This window comes from Panulirus ornatus, chromosome 19 (genome assembly GCF_036320965.1).
Source record: "Panulirus ornatus isolate Po-2019 chromosome 19, ASM3632096v1, whole genome shotgun sequence".
NCBI classification, from domain to species: domain Eukaryota; kingdom Metazoa; phylum Arthropoda; class Malacostraca; order Decapoda; family Palinuridae; genus Panulirus; species Panulirus ornatus.
The window spans coordinates 69,266,620-69,287,676 of record NC_092242.1 but is presented as its reverse complement, the minus strand read 5'-3'; the positions used below and the strand labels follow the sequence as shown (position 1 = coordinate 69,287,676).

General features: G+C 38.2%; 1 protein-coding gene across 4 annotated transcripts in view; it reads left to right on the top strand.

The window, feature by feature from the left end:
* Positions 1 to 21,057, top strand: part of LOC139755659 (5-oxoprolinase) — an 83,021-nt gene that overhangs the window by 43,840 nt on the left and 18,124 nt on the right. For 3 of the 4 annotated variants that reach the window (XM_071674288.1, XM_071674289.1, XM_071674291.1), the window contains 5 exons: positions 6,414 to 6,561; positions 9,107 to 9,219; positions 14,383 to 14,539; positions 19,611 to 19,727; positions 20,633 to 20,877. In XM_071674288.1, the coding sequence (XP_071530389.1) occupies positions 6,414 to 6,561; positions 9,107 to 9,219; positions 14,383 to 14,539; positions 19,611 to 19,727; positions 20,633 to 20,877 (780 nt within the window). The remainder of the gene's footprint in view (positions 1 to 6,413; positions 6,562 to 9,106; positions 9,220 to 14,382; positions 14,540 to 19,610; positions 19,728 to 20,632; positions 20,878 to 21,057) is intronic. The other variant, XM_071674290.1, reaches the window with a different exon arrangement.

Below are 21,057 nucleotides of genomic sequence, written 5' to 3'. Positions count from 1 at the left end.
GACTTTGTCTCCCACCCCATACATTTTCAAAGGCAATGTCATACATTTTAGTACACTGTCATCTCTCTTTTGGCTATGATTACCATCTGCAGATGTCTGGGCATGGTATTGACAAGGGTCCTGAGGTATTCTAGGTCCATCTTTTGGCTCCACAGGGTCTTCATCTCCTGAATGAGGTGATGTGCTGATGAGGTGTTACAGGAAGCAGCCTTGTAACATGTACCTACATTTTCTTGCTTCCAGGTGAGAATTTGGGCTTTCTCCTCCTTAGAAAGGTAAGAGTCAACCATCATGAAGCAAAGGTAGAAGAGATACAGTGTCTAGAAGCAAAATTCCCAAAAAGGATTGGCAGCCAGGAAAAGTAAAGAAAGAACAGTCTTCCCTCAAAAAACCCTGAGGCATACTGCAGCAGGTTGCTGGTGCTTACACCATTAGAAGCACTAGGCTCAGCAACTAGATGTATGGTAATGACACTCTGAGAATGTCATATTCTTGTACCCACAATAAATCTTAGACGTGCATTGTCTTTGAAGATATATGGGGGTGTGGACAATTTTTTTTTGCAGCCTGTATTCTGTAAAAGAAGAAAAAATTTGCTCTATGGGTGAGTGTCATTTCAGACATATGCCACATTTCAAGGGTTGAATGAAGCTCCATAAAGAGCAGTATACATTGTTAGAGGCTGAACAGTTAGGAAGATATATTGTCTGTTGAGAAGAAGTTTTAGAAAATTGCAGAGTATTCAGGATCAGTGTGTGTTAGAAAAAGTAGAAAAAAGTATTGTGAATATAGCCAAAGACATTAAGGTTGACAAATTAAGACTGAAGGTTTCAGCAGAGAAGTGGATGGGACAAGAATCAGAAAAATTAATAGAGCAAGAGGTTGATAGATGTAAATCACTGATGATTTATTAATTGAAAGATCATATTCAAGAAAGAGAGGAAAGTGTGGAGAAAGGAGGAATGTTGATTAAAAGACTACCATAGGCCATAGACATGCCAGGTGCAGTTTCTCTGATGAAATAAATGAGAATTGCTGGATGTAGTCCAGACATAATGGGATGACCAATAAAGGTTACATTCAGTATGGAGTTATTTAGCCACAAGGTAATTAAGCATGCTGACTGATTTAGTAACATGGAAGAAGTCAGTAGTATTCATCGGAGGAGATAGATCAGTGGAGGAGAGAGAAGCAAAAAGTACAGTCAGGAGGCAAAAAAGTGAGGGATATCAAATGAGGAAGTTGGAGGGTACAGCTCTGCTAGCACTCCATAGAGATCAGGAACGTTAAGTATTAGTATCTGTAAAACTCAAAGTGATGTATATATATATATATATATATATGTATATATATATATATATAAAGTGCATAAGACAAGGGAGCAAATGGGAACTTCAGTGAAGGGCGCAAATGGGGAGGTGATAACAAGTAGTGGTGATGTGAGAAGGAGATGGAGTGAGTATTTTGAAGGTTTGTTGAATGTGTTTGATGATAGAGTGGCAGATATAGGGTGTTTTGGTCGAGGTGGTGTGCAAAGTGAGAGGGTTAGGGAAAATGATTTGGTAAACAGAGAAGAGGTAGTGAAAGCTTTGCGGAAGATGAAAGCCGGCAAGGCAGCAGGTTTGGATGGTATTGCAGTGGAATTTATTAAAAAAGGGGGTGACTGTATTGTTGACTGGTTGGTAAGGTTATTTAATGTATGTATGACTCATGGTGAGGTGCCTGAGGATTGGTGGAATGCGTGCATAGTGCCATTGTACAAAGGCAAAGGGGATAAGAGTGAGTGCTCAAATTACAGAGGTATAAGTTTGTTGAGTATTCCTGGTAAATTATATGGGAGGGTATTGATTGAGAGGGTGAAGGCATGTACAGAGCATCAGATTGGGGAAGAGCAGTGTGGTTTCAGAAGTGGTAGAGGATGTGTGGATCAGGTGTTTGCTTTGAAGAATGTATGTGAGAAATACTTAGAAAAGCAAATGGATTTGTATGTAGCATTTATGGATCTGGAGAAGGCATATGATAGAGTTGATAGAGATGCTCTGTGGAAGGTATTAAGAATATATGGTGTGGGAGGCAAGTTGTTAGAAGCAGTGAAAAGTTTTTATCGAGGATGTAAGGCATGTGTACGTGTAGGAAGAGAGGAAAGTGATTGGTTCTCAGTGAATGTAGGTTTGCGGCAGGGGTGTGTGATGTCTCCATGGTTGTTTAATTTGTTTATGGATGGGGTTGTTAGGGAGGTAAGTGCAAGAGTTTTGGAAAGAGGGGCAAGTATGAAGTCTGTTGGGGATGAGAGAGCTTGGGAAGTGAGTCAGTTGTTGTTCGCTGATGATACAGCGCTGGTGGCTGATTCATGTGAGAAACTGCAGAAGCTGGTGACTGAGTTTGGTAAAGTGTGTGGAAGAAGAAAGTTAAGAGTAAATGTGAATAAGAGCAAGGTTATTAGGTACAGTAGGGTTGAGGGTCAAGTCAATTGGGAGGTGAGTTTGAATGGAGAAAAACTGGAGGAAGTGAAGTGTTTTAGATATCTGGGAGTGGATCTGGCAGCGGATGGAACCATGGAAGCGGAAGTGGATCATAGGGTGGGGGAGGGGGTGAAAATTCTGGGGGCCTTGAAGAATGTGTGGAAGTCGAGAACATTATCTCGGAAAGCAAAAATGAGTATGTTTGAAGGAATAGTGGTTCCAACAATGTTGTATGGTTGCGAGGCGTGGGCTATGGATAGAGTTGTGCGCAGGAGGATGGATGTGCTGGAAATGAGATGTTTGAGGACAATGTGTGGTGTGAGGTGGTTTGATCGAGTAAGTAACGTAAGGGTAAGAGAGATGTGTGGAAATAAAAAGAGCGTGGTTGAGAGAGCAGAAGAGGGTGTTTTGAAATGGTTTGGGCACATGGAGAGAATGAGTGAGGAGAGATTGACCAAGAGGATATATGTGTCGGAGGTGGAGGGAACGAGGAGAAGAGGGAGACCAAATTGGAGGTGGAAAGATGGAGTGAAAAAGATTTTGTGTGATCGGGGCCTGAACATGCAGGAGGGTGAAAGGAGGGCAAGGAATAGAGTGAATTGGAGTCATGTGGTATACAGGGGTTGACGTGCTGTCAGTGGATTGAATCAAGGCATGTGAAGCGTCTGGGGTAAACCATGGAAAGCTGTGTAGGTAGGTATATTTGCGTGTGTGGACGTGTGTATGTACATGTGTATGGGGGGGGGGGGTTGGGCCATTTCTTTCGTCTGTTTCCTTGCGCTACCTCGCAAACGCGGGAGACAGCGACAAAGTATAAAAAAAAAAAAAAAAAAAAAAAAAAAATATATATATATATATATATAGATGGACTACTGATGAGTGGTAAAGAGCTGAAACTCAAGAGTTGAATTAGGGAGGATGCACACTCTGTTGGAGTTTTAGAAAAAGGACTCACCACAGGGATAAGATCCAAAATAGATTCAGGATGACAAGGAGGGAAAGAAAAGACAAAGTAGAGGAGGACTGGCCCATTCAATAAATCCATAATGAGAAGAGTAATTGTAGGAAAGAACTGCTGATTAGCAGTAATAATGTGTAATCCTTTTAGATATTTCAAATGAACAGGAACAATTATCAAGGCAGTGAACTGGTTAAACCTTACTCTTTGAATAGACAGAGTGATTTGACAATTTTTAGGCAGAAATAAGTTTATTTAAACCATCTCTTTGTTTTCCACAAAATTTTAGATTATGTAGCTGTAAAACAGGAGGTCAGGGCCAAAGTCATGAAAAATTCTTGACATACTGCACATATTACCAAACTTCACTTTCAAAGCTGAAAATCGGTTAAAAACTACTAATTATTAAGCACTAAAGGCAACTGAAAGGAAACAGATTAACCTCCTAAGGACCCATCACCCTTCAAGGTAGATTTGTTAAAGATGCAACTACAGAGGCCAAAGTAGTGGTTAAAAGCCAGTAATGTAAAAACAGTCATATAATTCAGAACATAAAGTTAATAAATCTCCATAATAATTTTGAATGCTCATCTTTTCCCAGTGAACTTCCCAGGTGGAAGTACAGCGTACAGCATAGTGAAATAAGTGGACTAGATCATATGAATCATCATTAAAGAATGAAGGAGCTTCAAAAATACAGAGGAAAATGTATGGTGATATGCATTGAAACAAATAAAATGTATAAAGGCTAACATCCTAAACGTGAAAGTAACTCAGTAAGGTAGAAATAGAATCATCAGATCAAAGCTAATACCTGAATATCTAATACATAGACACCAAATGAAAATATCTGAATGCCCTTATGCAGTACCAAGAGAACTAGGAAATTTATATAGAGGTACAGTTACAGTCAGAAGACTAGACTTATAGATGAAGACATACTAGATGAGCTTAGAATAGACTAGTATGCCAGGGAAGTATCCACCATAGAAAACAGTATTATACATAAGCAAGATGTATGATAAGTGGGAGTGGTGGTCAAAGGAAACAATATCCAACAAACAAGTTGTGCAGTAAGTGTTAGGTGCTTTCTGTGCCATCATAGCAAGATCTCATTGTACATGTTCATTGGCAGGTTGGTACTCTCTCTTTCTCTCCTGATGGTTAGTTTCCTGATGCACAGCCTTATCTTTGAAGTTTCAAATGCTAAACAGGGTATAGATACAACTTTGAGTGGGAAGTAACATGGACTTTAGATATGGCCATGACTGCAAAAGCCTTTTTGTGGTCAAAGTGTCCAGTATAGCAAGTTTTTGCAAACAGAACAACCAGATGCTCTCAAATTGGTCAGTACAAATGCATTTTTTTTGGTAAAATAACATGGGCTATGTGGATGTGGCCTCAGTGGCTGTTTGAGGCCAAAGACACCAACATAGCAATTTTTGGTTAACAGAATGATATTTGTATAAATATGTTCATATAATTATTTCATCCGTATATAAGGTAATAAAAAGGGATTGTAAAACAAGTTTGGTGGCAACACTGCCCAATGTTATGTATAATGTTGATGGGACAGCAGTATATATAGGACTTTCCATGAATTTACTTTGTTTTTTATTGTTTATCTCATATTCTGTTAGGATAGATATTTTTATACAACCTGAAAAAAGTGACAAAATACTTCACTGAGCAGTAAAAGGGTTAATGCACTGTTGTATCTCCTTATAACATTCATGTTTTTTCATAGTCCCTCATGTTATGTTGCACCTCCCCGTATTTTTTTATGTTCTTTATTTACCATCAGGTTCCTTGATGTACTGTCTTAATCCATGTGTCCCAGGATTCCTTCTTTGTTCTTGCACAGTACCTGAGTTTTCCACTGATCCATCAATTTTGCTTTAATGGTCACTTATGGTCATCTGTAGTCCCTTATGTTTTTTATATTTATCTCCTCTCAAGCTTCCTTATTTCCTTTAAATACCTTTGTGGTCCTGTATGTTCTTTCTAATTCCCCATGTTCTTTTATATTCCCCTCTGTTCATTTTTATTCCCCAGTGCTTTCCAGTTTTCCCCTATGTTGCCCTGTGTTCTCATGTGTTCCATCTTGATTCATTTTTTTTCATATGTTCATGTTTTTGTGAGTTTCCTTGTGTTTCTCACATTCCTTTCAGTATTCTCATTCGTTTCAATATCCTTTCATATTCCCTTTGTACTCCTATATGTTTATACTGTTCCCAAGGAAAATGTGCTTCCTGAAAGCATTTCATTAACTTTGGATATTGCCATTACTACCAAAGACTAGTATCACAATAAACAAACCATGCCTATCTCACTGGCTTCATATATTCCCTAACTTCTAAATTATCATTTTGCATCTTTTCAACTTTTTAAGATATCATAATTTGGGGGAACCACAGCATGTTGGCCTTCAGTTGACTGCAGCACAAGTTGAAAAAGCTTCCTTCATATATCGCACAGACTGTAGGGCTTTGATCAGAGCGTATGACAGGAGGCACTCCTACATTATTACAAGAAGAATCTTGACAGGATGTGAGCATCATGAATGAATTGCTTAAATCTAGTATTTTGTAGATTTGTAAGTGCAGTGTTGCAAGCTGACAATTTTCCTCCCATGATGACAGCATTTATTCCTATGCAAACTCTCCCATCTTTTGATGTCCATATAACAATTTGCTGATCACCTTTTTACATACTTAAATTTATTTAGAAATGTTGATAGGTTATGAAGCAAGTACTACGGAGGAGGAAAGGTAAAAGGATACATATGAGAGGGTTGATATGGATATGTTCAAGTTTTGCATTGTTATAGAGTACAGAAGCGATACTGAATTGGGCACCATGATTAAACAGTAATGTTCCATGATAGATTATCCTATACATAGGTTTAATTAGTGAACAGAACAGGTGTAATTACAGTTTTCATTACTCAAGCATTTTAGTAGCTTAAAAGCTAATTATCTTACTGTCATCAGGATTTTGCAGCGAACCTCTGTCTCAACCAACATCAAGGAACGATTGGATTTCTCGTGTGCACTATTTGGTCCTGATGGTGGATTAGTGTCCAATGCTCCTCATATTCCTGTTCATTTAGGAGCAATGCAAGAAACTGTGCAGTATCAGGTAAGTTCCATTGAAAGATAAGTATACACCTACTTCCCGACTTACGTCCGAGTTCTGTTCTGACCGACCAGTCGGATCTCAAAATGGACATCAGTTGGATGCATGTCAGCATGGCATGTAGAATTCATATACCTGTACAGCAATTTTTTTCATCCTACTCTCTTTCTATCATGATTATCTCATTTTTTATTAATCAGCTTTATTATATGATTCTGTAGTTTCTTTTTACATTTCATTTAAGATTCTTTAGTTTATATTTTATAATTTTTAATTTTTGATTCATATATATTTTTCAGTTGTATGTAAGAATTGTTGTAATTAACATAGTTCATAAGTAGGGGATCAGGTGTACAGACATTTTTATGTAGTAAACACTTTGCTTCTGGGTGGTGTCTTTTGAAGAACTTTATGATTTGATTTAGTTTATCATATGATATTTCATCATGGAAAGATATAGCATGGAGAGTGCTATTATCTTTCAACTATGATATGATAAAGATTGATTCATCGACTCATTGAATTTTGAAACAATAACTACCAAAGGAAAAAAATGCATTATTTTTTGTTGCTGTGTTGGCTTTCCTGCCTTCTCAAAGTATTCTCAAGATAGTGTCATGAACAGGCAAAATAAAGCCTCATTTATGATTAACACATTCAGTTTCTTGCTGTCTTGTATGATGTACCAAAACAACAACTAAGCCTCACATTTCCGGAATGTAATCCCGTATATCACATCATTTCATTTCTTTCAAGTGAATATATGGTTTTTGCCCCCCTGAACATTAAGGATATGATATCCAAAAGCCTCATCCACTTCTTCCTTCCATCTCTTCAGTCTGTCTCACCACTTTTAACACATACATTCTCTTTGTCAGTCTTTTTTTATCAATTTTCCTTTTTTGCTCAGACAATATCAGCACTCCGTCTTCAGCCCTCTCAGTCGGATTGTGCTCACTCTTGTACTTCTCTCTGTCATTGTCATTTCTTCCATGATCAGCCCACTTTAGGCACATATTGTTCTCTTGCATTTCATTTTCAGAACATTCATGTCTTCTATCCTTTGCTTTAATATCCAAAATTACCACACATACAACACTCCTGGGATAGATGTACCTTCAAGCATTCTCATCTATGTATTTACAAACCCTTTCCTTTCCTTTCTGGCACTCCTTAGTCCTTCCAGGTGCATGCTATGGATCAAAGCCTTAGTGGCAGGAATACATGTGGAGAGCTCATGTGAACAGTGACAAAAATGATATCGGTAGAACAGGGAGAGGGCAGCAACACAACAATGGACAAGAAGAGATGTTTAAAGAAAGGTGATAGCTGGAGAGATTTTAAGGTGGGAGCTTTTTGTTTCACTCTGGCTAAGACGGAGGAAGAGCCATGGGATCCCATCTTTTGAACTTTCTCTGTCATACAACTTTTTGGATTTTTACATGGTGTCCACATTCACAGCTTCATCATTCACCTTATTCCATTCATCCTGTATTCTTATGCTGTAAAATTTTTTTACATACTTTGTAACAAGTTTCTGCTTAATTTATTTTCATGGTCTCAGGTTGGTCCATCCTTGCATCTTTTAAAAATCTGTTTATTGTTAACATAATCAAACTGGTTTAAAAACTTATAGGTTTTGATCAGGTCATCCCATACTCTTCTTCCTTTTTTTAGACTTGTTTAAGGCCTCTAACCTTTCCCTGTAACTCAGCTCTCTCAGTTCTGCTATCATCTTTGTTGCCTTCCTCAGGACCTTCTGTTTTAGTTCTTTGTGCTTTGTTAAATGTGATGACAAAACCTGGGAAGTATAACTTAGTTTTTGCCTAACATAGGATGTGAAAAGCTTCCTGAATATTTTATAATCCATACTCTTGAATGTGATTCTAATATTTGCCAACAGACAGTTTGTCTCCTAAATTGATCTATTAATGTGGGATTTTAGCAACAGGTCAGGGAGGATGTTTCCTTTTTATTCTCTTTTATGGACTCTTGTAGCTTATTTCCTTGGACATGTTATGAAAAAGGAAAGCAAAAGAAGATAAAGAATGCACAGCATAGCTTTCAGAAAGAAGATAAAGGTATCATAATAGTCAATCCTCGAATGGTTAGTGTCAATGCAGAAACTATTGAAAGTATCAGCCAAAAGCATTTCTTGGGTCCAAACCTTGCCAGTTGGGATGCATAATACTGTTTATATATGTTTATATATGTGTCATTATCCATCATACTATACATGCTACTGTTTTGATGCATACTCTATATGTATCATTACTAATCATTTAGATATAATTTCTTGTTTGTTTTTACATTTGTGTAGTAAAATCTAAGTTTACTTTTATGAAAACCTTTCTGAGTGTTGAGGTTGTCTTTGTTTTTATACAGTTTTTTGTCATTATTGAAAAAAAACACTAAAAAGTCATTGGTTATTAGTTATACTTGAGGTAAAATACCATCCATAGCACCTGAAATGAATTTTTGAAATCTTTGACTTCATTTTTCTTCTTGGTTTTGAAATGTTATATATGACATTAATATGTACTTCCAGCTTCAGGAGTTGGGAGATGAGCTTAGAGATGGTGATGTGCTGCTTTCCAACCATCCATCAGCTGGTGGCTCACACTTGCCAGATCTTACTGTTATTACCCCAGTTTTCCGCAAGTATGGTCCTTTCTAGGCTTCTCAAGAGACTTAACAACTTTCATATACTGCTGATTATAAGCATAATTCAGTTATATATATATATATATATATATATATATATATATATATATATATATATATATATATATATATATATATTTTTTTTTATTTCTTATTTTGCTTTGTCGCTGTCTCCCGCGTTTGCGAGGTAGCGCAAGGAAACAGACGAAAGAAATGGCCCAACCCACCCCCATACACGTGTATCTACACACACGTCCACACACGCAAATATACATACCTATACATCTCAATGTACACATATATATACACACACAGACACATACATATATACCCATGCACACAATTCACACCGTCTGCCTTTATTCATTCCCATCGCCACTTCGCCACACATGGAAAACCATCCCCCTCCCCCCTCATGTGTGCGAGGTAGCGCTAGGAAAAGACAACAAAGGCCTCATTCGTTCACACTCAGTCTCTAGCTGTCATGCAGTAATGCCCGAAACCACAGCTCCCTTTCCACATCCAGGCCCCACACAACTTTCCATGGTTTACCCCAGACGCTTCACATGCCCTGATTCAATCCACTGACAGCGCGTCAACCCCGGTATACCATATCGATCCAATTCACTCTATTCCTTGCCCTCCTTTCACCCTCCTGCATGTTCAGGCCCCGATCACTCAAAATCTTTTTCACTCCATCTTTCCACCTCCAATTTGGTCTCCCACTTCTCCTCGTTCCCTCCACCTCCGACACATATATCCTCTTGGTCAATCTTTCCTCACTCATTCTCTCCATGTGCCCAAACCATTTCAAAACACCCTCTTCTGCTCTCTCAACCACACTCTTTTTATTTCCACACATCTCTCTTACCCTTACATTACTTACTCGACCAAACCACAAAACACCACATATTGTCCTCAACCATCTCATTTCCAGCACATCCACCCTCCTGCGCACAACTCTATCCATAGCCCACGCCTCGCAACCATACAACATTGTTGGAACCACTATTCCTTCGACTTCCAAACATTCTTCAAGGCTCCCAGAATTTTCGCCCCCTCCCCCAGCCTATGATTCACTTCCGCTTGCATGGTTCCCTCCACTGCCAGATCAACTCCCAGATATCTAAAACACTTTACTTCCTCCAGTTTTTCTCCATTCAAACTCACCTCCCAATTGACTTGACCCTCAACCCTACTGTACCTAATAACCTTGCTCTTATTCACATTTACTCTTAACTTTCTTCTTTCACACACTTTACCAAACTCATTCACCAGCTTCTGCAGTTTTTCACATGAATCAGCCACCAGTGCTGTATCATCAGCGAACGAACAACTGACTCACTTCCCAAGCTCTCTCATCCACAACAGACTTCATACTTGCCCCTCTTTCCAAAACTCTTGCATTCACCTCCCTAACAACCCCATCCATAAACAAATTAAACAACCATGGAGACATCACACACCCCTGCCGCAAATCTACATTCACTGAGAACCAATCACTTTCCTCTCTTCCTACACGTACACATGCCTTACATCCTCGATAAAAACTTTTCACTGCTTCTAACAACTTGCCTCCCACACCATATATTCTTAATACCTTCCACAGAGCATCTCTATCCACTCTTATCATATGCCTTCTCCAGATCCATAAATGCTACATACAAATCCATTTGCATTTCTAAGTATTTCTCACATACATTCTTCAAAGCAAACACCTGATCCACACATCCTCTACCACTTCTGAAACCACACTGCTCTTCTCCAATCTGATGCTCTGTACATGCCTTCACCCTCTCAGTCAATACCCTCCCGTATAATTTACCAGGAATACTCAACAAACTTATACCCCTGTAATTTGAGCACTCACTCTTATCCCCTTTGCCTTTGTACAATGGCACTATGCACGCATTCCGCCAATCCTCAGGCACCTCACCATGAGTCATACATACATTAAATAACCTTACCAACCAGTCAACAATACAGTCACCCCCTTTTTTAATAAATTCCCCTGCAATACCATCCAAACCTGCTGCCTTGCCGGCTTTCATCTTCCGCAAAGCTTTTACTACCTTTTCTCTGTTTACCAAATCATTTTCCCTAACCCTCTCACTTGGCACACCACCTCGACCAAAACACCCTATATCTGCCACTCTATCATCAAACACATTCAACAAACCTTCAAAATACTCACTCCATCTCCTTCTCACATCACCACTACTTGTTATCACCTCCCCATTTGCGCCCTTCACTGAAGTTCCCATTTGCTCCCTTGTCTTACGCACTTTATTTACCTCCTTCCAGAACATCTTTTTATTCTATCTATATATATATATATATATATATATATATATATATATATATATATATATATATATGTTTGAAGGAATAGTGGTTCCAACAATGTTATATGGTTGCGAGGCATGGGCTGTGGATAGAGTTGTGCGGAGGAGGGTGGATGTGCTGGAAATGAGATGTTTGAGGACAATATGTGGTGTGAGGTGGTTTGATCGTGTAAGTAATGAAAGGGTAAGAGAGATGTGTGGTAATAAAAAAAGTGTGGTTGAGAGAGCAGAGGAGGGTGTTTTGAAATGGTTTGGGCACATGGAGAGAATGACTGAGGAAAGATTGACCAAGAGAATATATGTGTCAGAGGTGGAGGGAACAAGGAGAAGTGGGAGACCAAATTGGAGGTGGAAAGATGGAGTGAAAAAGATTTTAAGTGATTGGGGCCTGAACATGCAGGAGGATGAAAGGTGTGCAAGCATTAGAGTGAATTGGAACGATGTGGTATACTGGGGTTGACGTGCTGTCAATGGATTGAACCAGGGCATGTGAGGCGTCTGGGGTAAACCATGGAAAGTTGTGTGGGGCCTGGATGTGGAAAGAGAGCTGTGGTTTTGGTGCATTATACATGACAGCTAGAGACTGAGTGTGAATGAATGGGGCCTTTGTTGTCTTTTCCTAGTGCTACCTCGTGCACATGAGGGAGGAGGGAGTTGTTATTTCATGTGTGGCGAGGTGGCGATGGGAATGAATAAAGGCAGACAGTATGGTTTATGTACATGTGTATATATGTATGTGTCTGTGTGTGTATATGTATGTATACGTTGAGATGTATAGGTATGTATATTTGCGTGTGTGGACATGTATGTATATACATGTGTATGTGGGTGGGTTGGGTCATTCTTTCGTCTGTTTCATTGCGCTACCTCGCTAACGCGGGAGACAGCGACAAAGCAAAATAGATAAAAATAGATATCATTATTCATCATTTAGACATATTGCTTTCATTTTTCACATTGTTTAGTATAATCCAATTTTTCTGCATGTTAGGGTTGTCATTGTTTTTACACTGTTTTTAGTAACTATGATTGCATAAAACCCACAGAGTTTGGAAAATATGTTTGATTTCCCTTACTGCTTGATTCAGCAGCTGCTATTAACCCATGTAGGTTTTGCTAAGTTTTCCTTTCAAATCATCAAAATTTGCCTTTGTCAAATTGTTTACAAAATGCATTTAACCTTACAGTTGCAGTATTGTCAAGGTCAGGCAGGCATTGGTAGCTTTAACTCGACTATGCTAGAAAACATTCTCTAGCTGTATCTTGGTCAGCTGTCAGTGTTGGAGAATCACTATCCCTAAAATCATTCTCCATGTTATCTGAAGAGAGATCATCATTGTCAAATAATTAAGGATCATCTGTTGTTTGGTTTTCTAAGTCCACCTAAAAGCCACTCAGTTTTCAATAAAACTCACAAAAAATATGCTGCCATTGGTATGGCTGGAGGATGACTGACACCAGGGAGAAATTGTGTACCGCCACCTCAGCCATTGCCCAGGCTCAGAACATGATATTGCAGTTGAGACATGAAGCTTGATATGTATATCTATCTACAAGTATCACTCAGCTCACATGAATATCTGTCTGGTTGCATTAAAGGATTAAGAAGCTAGAATATGTAGGGTTAATGGAAAGGTACTAAATACAGGAGTTTTCACTTGGAGAGTAAGATATGGCTAGGTCATTATCTCCCACCTATTCATGCAAGCCATTAACATTTGGTCACCATCTCCAAACCATTAGTCCAAGCTGGTGACATTAACCCTAACCTTAGACCACAGTTTACCTCTGCCCAAAAACCATTAGTCCAAGCTGGTGACATTAACCCTAACCTTAGACCACAGTTTACCTCTGCCCAAAGACCCATAACCAAAAAGTACTTCTTCATCAGATACTCCAACAGAATTTGGTGGTAGTACCTCTACTGCACATCACTGTCACCCATTAAAGCCTATTCAGAGCATTGGGCATGCAGCAACCACCAAGACAAAAACTCCCAAATAGCCCTCACCTCCAGCACAAACGTTTAGCAGACAACAGAACAAAACATGCAGACTCACTGGACACAAGAAACAATACTGCTCCACCCCAGTCACAAACTAAACACTTAAAACTCAGTTTCACAAATGAACAGCACTTGCACAGTGAAACAAAAATTATCCCAATACAATTGCACTTCTTCATGCTAGCACTCATTTGTTTGCAACAGCTTTAGACCTCTTCCATCCAAAACACTCTATAACTAACCACCAACCTTCAAGTAGAAACCAAAAGCCAACCCCTGCCCCACACTTCAGCAACGTCTACTCACATGTTCCCCCACCTCCAGCAAACAGTGAAAAAATACATACACACTGAAATGAGTCAACAACCACTGAACAAACACCCTCCTTAGTCAGTTTTATGCATCACTCCACCTGACATACATCCATCTAAAACCATACTCTCTAGGCAAACACATCACTTTTTCCTATCTACATTCTGGACATTACCCCACATTACTACAAACTGACTCTGCACTTTCCAGGACCCTTCATGCCTTGATGCCACCATCACAATGAAAACATAGAACACTTGTTACTCACTTGGCCAGCACTCTTCCCGCAGAGACATACACACACTGTCACAATTCATTATAGCCTGTGTCCCATCCAATGGACATGACCAGCTTCCTGAGCTCTGTGGGAGTTTTTGTGTCTTAATATGTATTGTTTCAGTTGTTAGAGTGTGATCCAAATAATTTTTTCCTGATTATGGTTTTCTTTTTCCACTCATCATCAGTCAGGGATCAGTAATAATGCTACTCAATTTCTAGGGGTATACACCGTCCAGTGTTCTATGTAGCTAGTCGTGGCCACCATGCAGATATTGGTGGCATCACCCCTGGCTCAATGCCACCACATTCTACATCTATTCATGAAGAAGGGGCAGTCTTCATATCTTTCAAACTGGTGGATGAAGGAATTTTTCAAGTATGTTGGTATTTGATGCAACTTATAGTTTTGAAATATAAGTTATCATCAGGTTATTGATGAGTAATCAGTGTAGGAAACATTTACATTAAAAACATCCTCCATATTCTATTATCACTAATCTTCACCCAGTTTCATGGGGTGTAAGTGGTGCATACAGCCACTGAAATCACTGACAGTCTTAATCCATGCTGATTATATCATAAGTGAAAAATGGACTTCCACACTTTTAAAGTGCTTTTATACTATTTCTCTATGCACACTAATTTGATTTGTCAGATGAGACCTATGTCTTAATTCACACCCTTTCCTTAAAGAAAATTCTTTCATTGCATCTGATTCTCTCTCATTCCTGTAGTCCATTCTTCTGAAATATTCCTGGTCCATATCAAGTCTCTCATTCCATCTTCATTGGTGTACCTTTCCTCTTTGTACAGTACCTTTTACAGCACTAATGTATATCTTCTTCACTAACCTGTTATCTGCCAAACATTTTAATTGATCATAGTATCCTAAAACCCATTTATCCATATGCTTTTTTTATATTTCTACACACAATGTAGTGCTCTCACACCTTCCCTCTTCACTCTTTTGATTGCCATAATTTCATTTATGATATGCAAGTTATCTATCTTTACTGTTTTATTTTAACCTTCCCTGACTTATATACACTTGGGTTTTGCATTCATACATAACCATTGGTGCATATTCTACTACATGCAGACTTCTTGCATACCCATTGCTTAAATTTTTCCAACATTCCAGAGTTTTTATTGAATCTCAGGTTTTACTCCCTTGCTTGCCATACCATACTTTCCTGTCCTAGGAATCCCTTCTATTTTCTGTGGGGCTCCTGCAGGACTAAAATTCATTAAGTGTAGTGTTGTTTTTTTATGTGTTTGTTTGAGAGAATCCAGGGTGATCATGGTATTTGGATCATGAGGATAAGGGATTTGTGATGTGATGAATTAATGTTTGTGATGTTGGAGCAATGGATGATGTCCAGAGCACAAATGGGAAAGAATAACTCGTATATGGTGAGGGGTTTATTTTCGATGGATGTGAGTTTGGAAGGATGGTGTTTAAGATTAGGTTGGAAGGACATTTGTTTAGTGCTTGTCAGGACATTTCAGTCTTTGAATATCTTCTCATAATTGTGTTGCTTTGGATGCTCTGCCTGAAAGGGTTACACCATCAATGAAAAGCCACTTCTTGTCAGGTAGTAAAGGAATAGTTTATGGTGGGATGGATGAATTACATGTAGAGGATACCAAGGAAATCTTTTTCTGCCTTGTCCAATTCTCCTTTCAATTTCACCTCTCTCATATCCATTCTTACTTATTTCTCAGAATGTTAAAATTTTCTCTTTACTTGTGTTAGATCAGTAATCATGGATTTTTTTCAAATATGTTTAGAAATCAAACAACAATAGAGGAAGTAATTCATAGAATTACAAGAAGTAAAGAAAACAGTTAGTTTTTGTTTTTCTGTCATGCCAGCATCTTTTACACATCTCATTCTATGAATTGTTATCCTCCTAGGTAGTCAGGATTAATTTTAAGTTTCTATCCATCTCAGTCAGGGGTTTAGTAGTCTAACTACTGAGTTCATTATGTGCCAGCTTTTCATCTTACTTGGTCCATAAAAAAGGTTCTAGATCTTTTGCAAACCTATGTCTCTCTTGATATCTTCCGTATGAAGCCTTACTTTAGAAGTGTGTTTTGATAGCTCTAGCCATATGACATTTTGTGGGTGGAAAACATGCTTTGTTATGTCAAAAGAACTACATCCATTTCCATCATGATTTTATCCCCAGATCTCTTACCGTTAATGAACCTCCAAACTGTTGAACAAGAAAACCATTATATCCATTTAGGTACATGAGGACATACATCATTCTGTCTTGTTAGTATCTTGAAAACCAAAGCAGATTTTTTTTTTTCATTCCAGGGTTCCCCTGTAGCCAATAAACTTTCCCACCCATTTCAGACACCTCATTCCAGAATCTCAAACTGACCCAAGTGCTTGTACCTTCAAAGTCAGGAGGATGAGTCTTTGAGGAAGGTTCCTCTGGAGGACATGTATCATAGAGGATTCTGTACCTCTGTTATCACCTTTGTTTTCCATTGTTTTCTTAGATTTGCTGGGCCGGGGCCCTCATACTAAACTATCGCTCACCACTTCATTTCTTTGGGAAATTTGGGCTTCCCATTTAACTCCATTTGATTAAGCTCTTACCTCTCATGCTCCCTGGCTAACTCCCATTAGGAGGCAAACAGATTCTGAATTCATGAAAGCTTTTCATTCCTACAGAGTAGGCCCATGAACAAGCCTCTGCTTTTCTCCCAAGCCTCTTTTCCCTAGTTCTTGCCTCCTAGAAGGAGGTTTGATAAAATATTTAAAAAACGAGGGAGCTTCAAGATGGGCAGTGGTGAGGATACAAGCAACACTCCACCTAGCCAGCATTTTCAGTGTATAAGAGAGTACACAATAAGTTTAGCAGGATAGGTAATGAGAAGCAAAGAAATTTTTAAAAGAATAATATGGAAAGGGCAAGAGAATATCCAAAACTTTTCCATAAATTCATCAGGAATAGATTTTTAGTTAAAGAGCAGCTAATCAGGCTAAAGGATTGAGAGGGAAGAATCTTGAATGATGACGTAAGGATATGTGAGGAACTAAATAAGAAGCTCAATAGTTTTTCATAGTGGACAACACTATAGCCCCAACTCTAGTGAGATTAGATGGAGAGGTTTTAGAATACATTGAGATATGTAGAAAAACATTAACAGACTTGTAAAGGTCCTGATGAAATATCACCAAGTGTGCTGAAAATATGTGCAGATACTGTTGACATCCTTCTTGAAATATTGATCAAGATGTTGATAATAATCAAATTGCCAAGGGAGTGGAAAAGAGCAAATATCACACCCATCTAAAAGAAAGGAGACTAGGAAGAGGCACCAAACTACAGATAAGTCTCCCTGATGAGTTTTACTGGAAAAAGTGATCAGAAAGAAAAATGGATGACTGGCTACAGAGGAGAAACAACCTAATTGATAGGCAACACAGTTTTAGGGAAAGGAGGTTACATGTAAAGGACCTTCTAGTTTTCTTCAAGAGAGTAAGCTTTCTCAGACAAAAGGGAAAGCTGGATAGATTATGTGTATCTGGACAGCCAGAAGGCATTCATCACTGTGCCACATTGAAGGCTGATTAAGAAGCTGGACCATCTGGCAAAAATGAGGAGAAGGGAATAAAGTGTATAGTGGTGCTGTTATTATACAACCCTCCAAAGAACTACAGTGACTCAGACAAAATATACATTGATAGTGATGAAGGAACTGGCAGGATGATGAAGGAGACAATGGGATGTTCCCTTAATGAATGTTCCCTTAATATTATTTATAAATGGGTGTTTCAGCTACAGAGAAATATACTGGAAGAAATCGGATGCCCATTTAGGTATGAGACATGGAGATATTACTTCCTTAAATGTATACCTGAGAACTTCCTGTATTAACATGTCATGGAATATATGAAATCTAGAAGTAATGATGCACCATCTGTTTGACCTTTTCTTTACATACACAAAAGAGCATGGAAATAGAACATCAAATATGAAGCACCTTTAGGAAAGAGTGATCATTTAGTACTTAATTTTGACTGTGTGGTAGTGGTGGAGGATGCACAGGACCCTGAGAGAAAATGCATTTGATAAAACTGTGTAGACCTGATCAAGTGTTTTGAAGCTAAAGACTAGGAAGGATTTCTTCATCAAAAATATATGCCAGTGCAGTAGAAAGTTTTGTGGAATGTATTACGGAGTCAGAATGTGGGTGCCATGTGATGCTAAAAGAGGAGGAAGAGTGAAATAGAATGAGGCATGATTCAATATGATATGCTGAAAAGTGAGATAACCAGAGATGTACTATGGAAGAGTTAAAAGTATCATAAATGATCAGGTTTAGAAAGATACAGGAGAGCAAGAAATGAGTACTGCAAGGTAAAGAGGGAAAAGCAGAGGGGTTTGAAAAGAGCATTGTGGACGAGGAAAAAGATAACCCAAAGCTTTCCCATAAGTTCATCAGAAGTAAATTATTTGTTAATGAACAACTAATAAAGACTAAGAACTGAGAGGGAAAATGCTTGAGAAAGATGAAGGGGTATGTGAGGTGCTTAATGACAAATTCAAAGTGTGTTTACAGTGGAGGTTAATACTACACCAATATTAGAAAGATGTAAGGGGAAACGGTCTTGGAAAGTATTAAGATTAGCAGAAACAAGATAATCGGGCTATTAAAACAACTTGGCCTTTGCAAGGCACTTAGACCAAATGAAGGTTCCCCTTGTGTGTTGAAGGAATGCACAGAGACACTTTATCTCTGAATCTGAGTTAGTGATTTAAGCCTCAATCCTCTAAATGAGGTTGTGGTAAGCAATGGTTTACACATTTTGATTCTGGCATTTGTTTTTAGTAGAATTGTTTGGTTAGGTGATAGAATTTGTTTGCTTTGTGTGTTAATTACCACCACCTGATGTTGTGGAAGGCTATTATCAAGAGATTTATGAAAAAATGTCTACTTAATTCTTCATTCCAGAAAGGTCCTTCAAATAACTAGAAAGGCTCCTGCTGAGTATAAGCTCAACCATAAGTCTTTCAGCTCTCAAAAGTCAGAGTAAATTCTTTAATAGTACAGTATGCAGAAATGTACTCTGAGTGAAATCTTCATAATCTTCATAGACCACCACTCTATTGAACAGGAACCTTCTTCCCTAATACAGCTAAGCTTTGGAATTCTCTTCCTCCCATCATCTTTCTCTTGTAACCTTTCTGCCTGTAAGAGTAAGGTCTGCAAACACCCGCAAGCCCTTATTAATTTCAACATTATTATTCTCTTAACTTCTTCTTTTTACATGATATGACCTAAGATTGAGGCATGTTTTTGCCCATTCCATGTTGATGAAAAATAGTAACAATCATGTGTTAATCGATTGGTCTGTTAATTTAATTCAACATTTGTGTTCAGTTTCGTAGTAATCATAATGAAAGTTTTCTTCACACTTTCAGGAAGAAAAATTGATTGAGGCACTCATGAATCCAGCCAAGATTCCTGGGTCTTCTGGAACTCGTAATCTGAGGGATAACTTGTCAGATCTCCGAGCTCAGGTTGCAGCCAATCACAAGGTAATGTGAAGATGAATGACTTGAGTTTTTCTTGTTTTGATCATTTTGTAAAGAGGAGCACACATGAAAGAAAAAAAATTCAGTGGCAAGTAATCCCAGTACAGATTTTCTTTCTTAAACTGTATATTATGATATTCGTTATAGGCTTGAAATAGCTGTTATTTGCAAATAAGTTATTGACATAGCAATAAAAAATGTTTTAGAACTCAAGGTTCTGAGACTCTTAAGAGTAAACTAGATTGATGTTTGTAGAGCTGTATACCCCTCCTGCCACTTTTCAATTAATAACTCCAAAATCAGTGTAGCTCATCCTTAGTGCTTTATTTATATACATATTCCAAGATGTTTTGATTTCTTTACCATTTATTCCCAAATGTAAGAGGCTATAATTGTCCTGAATTTGGTAGTCAGCCAGTGGCTTCAACACAAAATATTCTATAAGGAGAGGGAAAGATTTTAACCATTGTGCAGGAGCTTTTTTTTCTTTGTCTTATTAATGTTATCACTTTTTTCATAACTTTGTCAAAGTTTCGTTTAATAAAGGTTTTGAATGCCTAACATTTATCATCTATTAGGACCAAAATTTTCATAGTAGAAATGCATCTCATATATTCATTCGTTTTTCTTTTTTTTTTTTTTCCAAAAGAAGGAAGAGAGAAGGGGGTCAGGTGAGGATATTCCCTCAAAGGCCCAGTCCTCTGTTCTTAACGCTACCTCGCTATCGCGGGAAATGGCGAATAGTATGATGAAAAAAAAAAAAAAATATTCATAATGGGAGTCTGTGGGAAAAGTGCTTTGACTCAGCAGAAATTTTCTTATTTGTCAATTTTTGAGAGTGTACCTGTTCTGTTGTGGGATGGATACCTATATATAGATATGAATAGTTACATTGATTTCTTTTACAGGGAATCCTACTTGTAAATGAGCTGATTAACTTCTATGGTTTAGATGTAGTTCAAGCTTACATGGGCTACATTCAGTCAAATGCAGAACTTGCAGTTCGAGATCTGTTAAAGGAGGTTGGTTCTCGCATCAAAAGAAAAACAGGGGCATCTTTATTGCATGCAGTTGATTACATGGATGATGGGTCACCCATTGAACTGACCGTGGACATTAACAGTAAGATAGGAACAGCTGTGTTTGACTTTGGGTAAGTGTTGCTTGTTCCTCAGTTATACAGCTGCCTGTTTTGATACTAAAAAGAACTGTAGAATTCACTCTATTATCTTAATCATCAATTTGATTATACCTAGACTTCCTTGATATTAACACAGGATGATCCATTGTCCTTTGTCAGTCCTGATACAGGGAAAGCTTTACAGAGCTGGAT